Source organism: Cupressus sempervirens, chromosome 1 (genome assembly GCF_028749045.1).
Source record: "Cupressus sempervirens isolate cs-2001-9-10 chromosome 1, ASM2874904v1, whole genome shotgun sequence".
Taxonomy (NCBI): Eukaryota; Viridiplantae; Streptophyta; class Pinopsida; order Cupressales; family Cupressaceae; genus Cupressus; species Cupressus sempervirens.
The window spans coordinates 821983817-821990209 of NC_143118.1; the positions used below are offsets into that span (position 1 = coordinate 821983817).

General features: G+C 34.1%; 1 protein-coding gene across 1 annotated transcript; it reads right to left on the bottom strand.

Annotated features, from left to right (window-relative positions):
* Positions 1-669: 669 nt before the first annotated feature.
* On the bottom strand, positions 670-1345 carry LOC149580396 (uncharacterized). Its single transcript, XM_089804445.1, has 3 exons — positions 1145-1345; positions 836-1061; positions 670-749 (listed from the first exon to the last, which is right to left on the bottom strand). The coding sequence occupies exons 1-3, from the start codon at positions 1343-1345 to the stop codon at positions 670-672; spliced, it is 507 nt and encodes a 168-aa protein (XP_089660571.1).
* Between the last annotated feature and the right edge of the window lie 5048 nt (positions 1346-6393).

Here is a 6393-nt window from a genome sequence, read left to right on the forward strand (position 1 = left end):
ATTTTCCCTAGATAGATGAAGAGGTGACTAATGTGTTAAGAATAGGAATACTAGATCCAAAGAAATGCAAAATCATTCATAGAGATATAAAGGAAAACAACATTATGCTTGATCACAAACTCAATCCAAAAATACCTGACTTTGGCTTAGCAAGATTTTTCTCTCAAATCTTCATATAAATATATATTAAACACAAAACATGTCAAGGTAATTTAAGCAGATCCATACTATATGTCATGGTAAATTTTCCTTCCTCTATCTAATTGCAAATAAATGCTCATGTTTTGTGGTACAATTAAGTGTGAGAGTTGTAGTCTTCCCACATTCTTCGAGCTATTTCATCTTGAAATTTTGTCCAATCATCTCTATCTTGTTGACTCATCCCATAAGTCTCAAGAATTGGCACATTTATCGAAGCACGATCATCATCATCTTCTAATTCCACTTAGGGTGGAACACCATCCTCCATCATAATAAAATTGTGTAGTATGGTGCATGTTAATACAATCCTTGTTTGGGTTGTCATATTATAGGATGTCACATGCTTTAGGATAGGAAATTGTTGCTTCAAAATACCAAATGTACGCTCTATTACATTCCTAAGAGAGGAGTGTCGGTGGTTATCTAACTCTTCAGCATTGTTGATCGAGTTTTTTCTACAAAACTCTTTTAGGTGGTAACGAGTGCAATGATATGGAGCAAGAAACCCAGGTACATTCGGGTACCAGCATCAATTAAATAAAATTTTCCTACACAAATAGAAAAAATGTTATAGTCAAAATATATCATAGAAGTCTAGATATCATAGAATCATATCAAATATGAATTAATATACCAGGAGGAACCACAAGTGGATTTTCTCTAGAGAGAGCTAAAGCAAGCACCTGACTATCTGCAGCAGGCCCTTCCCAACCAACAAGAACGTATTGAAACTTATGGTCAAATGAACAAACACCTAAAACATTCTGTGACAAGTTGCCTTTTCTATCACGATATTTTGCTTGGTTTTCCACTTCAATGGTAACTAGCACATTGGTTCCATCAAGTGCACCAATACAATCCTATAAAAATAAATGGTATTATCATATACATATCAAAATTATTGATTCTATAGCAAAGAAATACATGCCATTATGATGTTTACCTTGAAGAAAGGATCAAAATGATCCTTCACAGCAATTGCCACAGGAGTGGTTGGAGCAGGGGGTAACAAATAGTCTTTATGTAATGCTAAGATAGCCTTCAAGACCTTGTGGAAGTATCGACTCACTATCTCTCCCGAGTGACCAAAGTTATGGCCAATCTTACGATTCCTTAAATCGTGGCCAAGTATATGCAAGAACATCACAAGTTGTTCTTCTAATGTTATGTTTACTATATCTTGAATGCTCCCTTTTTCTCTTAGGATTTCAACCAAGCGAAAGAAGGCTACTCAAGACATGCGTATTTGGTCATGGAAATCTGTGTGATTAGAATGGATAATACACGTATAAAAAGGACATGCAGCTCTTCTTCGCTTACGCCCTTATCTTCTACCTTCTTCGTGAGATGCCACTATGTACACAACAAGGATTGCAAGCAAGACAACAAGCAAGTGCATGAGATTCAACCTCCTAACAATGGCTCCTTGAACTTGAACATCATCTTCAATATCATCATTAGGATCCATTAAATACCTACAACCACAATATGGACTGCATATTTCAAAAATATACAACACAAATAGAGAAAGATTATGACAGTACCGAAGCGTAGATCTCACCCAATTTCATCTGTTAATAGGACATTCTATATCTCGGAGGCATTCGTCATAAAATATAGTGAGATCTATCTTCTAAAAATAATGATAATACAATTCCTCTGCTACTACCCATGGCGAACTTAGGCTATAATAAATTTTATATTGATACAACAAATTATATTAATAGTGAGTAATATCCATTCATATTCTCCAAAAAACTCCAAATAAAGAGACTTCAAATGGTAGAATATTAGTGGTGATTAATAGGCTTTTGTTTTTAATCTTTTAACCTAATCTCTCTTTTATATTAATACATTAATCACTATTTTGCAACAACCAAAAAACTTAGTGAATTAAAAAATGTTGTAGACAAAACTTAAGATTAAAACATGTTTTCACCAAAAAAAACTATGGAAGTGGAGAATGAAATAGGGTTGCATAGTAGGTACTTAGACTAATTCATAGATGATTCTAAGATGAAGAAAAAAATATAAATACTAATTCATAGATATATCGGGTAAGGCATTAGACAAAGAGGGTTTTGAACATCTAGAACAAAATTTTTGGAATTGCTAATGCTAAAACATCTAGTCAAAGTAGGTGACTTTTACAAGGGAAAAATGTTTACTTTATTTCAATATGTCAATTCAATGTGTTGTATTAGAGTATAAAAAGCTCTCAAAACCTCTATTCATTGAGACCTTTTCCAACATTTTAATCAAGTTCAATTGAAAAAGTAGACTTTTTTTTTCCCTTTACTAGATTTGATGCAAAACAGGAGGCCATGAGTTAGATCAAGTGCCATGAGTTAGATCGGGATCCTTGTTCTAGATGTGCCTACAGTGTTCAAATTTTGCAAAGATGAAGATGATATTGACAAGATAAAGTGCAATATATTATACAGGAATCCTGACCTAACTCATGGCATTTGGTCTGAGATTTCACTATCTTGAGAATCTCCTAATAGCACTGTTGAATTTGAGGAAAAATTATATTCAAGAATATGATCATGTGGTAGCCATTACGATATGTGCATCCCTCTAGTCACTTGGTGTATATGTTGTGTTGTCTCTGAAAGATGCTACCTCTATACAGGGAACGAGATCATTTTGATCTTTTTATAGGCTTGTCTTTGGTCTGTGTTAAATGGTACTCAAGTCAATTTTGCAGTTATATAAAATAATTGAATCCTATGACAATTACATTTGACAGTTACATAAAAAGGTTTGATGTACAACATATTAAGAAGAAGAGAACACAAGTGCTAATTGCCACAAGAAAGTCTTCTGTGGTATCTTCCAATCGGCCAGCATAGTACACCAATTCACTATGCAGAAGAGAGGCTCAGAAGTCCTAGCATAGGGTCAAAAAAAGAATTCAAAAGAAGCCATTGTTAAAATATACAATAACCTCTAACAAGGGGCCCATGATATCAATAACCAAACAATCAAGGTAGTCAGTGTCTGAAAAAAAAATAGAAATGATAGCACTTTGTTGCACTCATGGTGAGGCAATGCAACACTAGCCCTGTGGCCATCTGTTTCTAAACTGGCATGATCCAAACTACATAAAAGAATGCCATGTTTCTAAACTACCATCTGTTTGTAAGGTATGCAACTAAATATGTTTTCCTTCCTCATTGGCATTTGGAAAGGTTTTTTGTAATAACTTCTTGCATCTTCCTATCCTCCCTGTCAAGATGACAACTAAATTCACCATTCTACAGTCAAGATTTGTTGGCCTGAACCATGAACCTGACAAATTGATTTTGTGCAAACATGGTAGTGGAAAGTATACAGTAAAATCTAAATGATGTACTATCGACTAATTTCCCAATGTGGAAACAATGATCAATTTGCTTTCTTCTAATTTTGGTGGGTGAATTGAAAAGAGGGATCAATAATGGTAGTTCCTTAAGTTTGGTTATAACTATGAAGAAATAAGGAAAAGCTCATGCTTTGAAAGAAATGCCCTTTCATCCACTCATGTGCTTGCATGAATTAGTGAAAGAAACAATGTAGTCAAGAATGAAAAAGATAAATTCATATCAAATCAGACATGTTTATAAAATGTACTAAATAGCACCTGAAGATTTAAACCCTGTTTCATTGACAGTAACAACAAACAACATACCACTAAACTTTTACATACAAAATAATTATCCTTGGAAAACAATAGATTAAGCTAGAAAATAACCTCAACAAAAGCTAAGAACTAGAAAAGTTTTATAATCTAGACTGAGAATCGACCCAGCAACTGACCTAAAATAAGTCTGCAAATATTATCCCAGCTAGATATCAAGTTTTTTCTTTGAGCTGGTTTTCGACAATGAAGCTTTAGGAGTTTCTATAATAACTGAATTTTTACCTTGTTGAATTCAAAATTATTATGATAATGACCCCTTGTAAATATGAGAAAACAATCACTATCCCAATTTAGCAATAGAGAAGCAGAGGCTCATTTTGAGCTACAAAAACTAATAGACAAAGTAAACTTCAAGTAATCTGGAGAGTTGGCTATTCTAATTGTTCAATAAACTTTGCTCTTGCACGACCATGATATGATTTTTTCTTTTCGAGCAACCACATGAGAAACTACCTACAACGTAAGAAACTACCTATGGAAGGCCAAGAGTCAACTTAGAAATCCACATTAGAAGCCAACTTAGAAGATCGAGAGTTACAATTTAGAATTCAATATTAGATATCCGTTAAGATTTGGGCTTTTAAAAATTAAGCTCAATCCCTTGGATTAGAGACTTTTTAAGAATGAAAAAAACAAAATATACCAAACCTCCAAACTACTAGCAATACTGTCCAATATCCATTATTCTAAAATGTAAGCTTTTCGTATGTTTGGAAAAGCTTTATGTTGGTGTATGTCATATGTGCCGATGTTCTTCAAAATTGCTCATATAAGAATGGGTTAGTACGATCAAATAAAATGTAGCACTCTTGTTTAATGTGAAAAGAGACGTAAATCCTAATTCAAGTACATAAGATGAAAGCAAAGTTGCAAAATAATGGCCCAACTAAGGATCTGTGTGTTTTGCTATGAGATGCTATGAAAATTCAATGCTCTAATATCTTAAACTACACACAGTTCATGTACCGAAGTGGTGATTTCTCATATTTTGCACTGGTTTCGACTCTCAGTGCCAAAAAGTGTAAGTGATGGACTGATTTTTGCTTTGTTCAGGTATTTTTTCACGTTGATATATGCAAATGCTATTTTTATTATTCAATCTAGAAAGAGGCATGAAAAGGATCTTTGTGATCTATGTTCATTCCTCTTAACATTCAAGAGCTTCCCCCAGATGTAGCTAGAAGAGAGAACTATTGGTGGGGACATGGCTATAGAACTCAACACCATAGTGTGCATCATGCTTAAAAACTAAATCATGTTTGTGAGCAAACTCAAAGGTCTCAACCATAGCAAATATAGGATGCAAGAAAAAATGCTACTTCAACGTTTAATTAAATTTTGTAATTTGTAATATTCCCTAAACATTCATAATTTATACTATGGTGAAGAGAGTTTATATTCATCAAATATATTGGCATCTTTATCAGTCGGTACTTATGGTATTCCTTGTATCAAAGCTATATGAGTTATGTAAATGGTGCAATGTCAAGTATATTTTGGTGTACAAGAATGTCAAAATCTTAACATTTATTTTCATGTACAAAAAGGTTCAAAAGCTAAATCATGATTGTCAAAGAACTTGAAGGACATAGAGATTATCTATTTGGAATATATTTATTAATTTGTAATATTCTCAAATGTTCATGATTTCTATTATGTTTAACAAAGTTAACTTCAGGAATCTTCAATAGATACTATCATTTCTCAATTTACCTCTTTTTACTTCAAGAAGCTTCAATAATGTGGAGCAGGTGCTGCAAACTCTCGTGCCAATGAGGAGAGCCAACTTGCTTCAGAGAAACCCTAGACATTAGGGCATTATATGCATCATGATATTGTTGTGTTGAGAGTTTATGTGTGTGCTTTTTTAGACGTGTTGCTTCAAAAAATCAACTTAATATCAAAGGCAAAAGGCTCATACCGTGGAAATAACTAGTGTCGGTGGCAAGTATGGAAACAATGGCATCGGTGGAAACTGTGCAAACAATGGGGTCAATCGTTGTCCACAACGCAAGCACAACAAACAAATCAAACGAGAAACGCTCATACAGAAGCCTAGAATTCAATCAAAGGCAAAAAATCATACACAAGCACAGCAAAGAAATCAAAGGCAAAAGGCTCAACAAAGGCAAATGGCTCATACTAGCGTCGGCGGCAACTGTGGCAACAATGATGTCAACCCACAAACTCAAGCATAGCAAAGAACCCTCCACAAACTCTGCCTCGCTTGCAAAAAACTCTCCACAAACTCTACCTCCACGAAAATGAAAGCGATGGAATCGAGTGCCAAAGTGTGAAAACGACAAAAATGAGAACGGATTTCAAATTATTATTAAACTTTGATAAGGATAATGTGGAATAGGAATGGGCCATTCTAATAATAGCTTTTTTTTGGAGTGGACATATCCTCATTTTTGGAGTAAAATTGGAATTGAATTTCGTATTCCGTATTCTAATTTGGCAGAGCAAACAGCAAATACAGTATCAATTCTAATTTTCCCATTCCC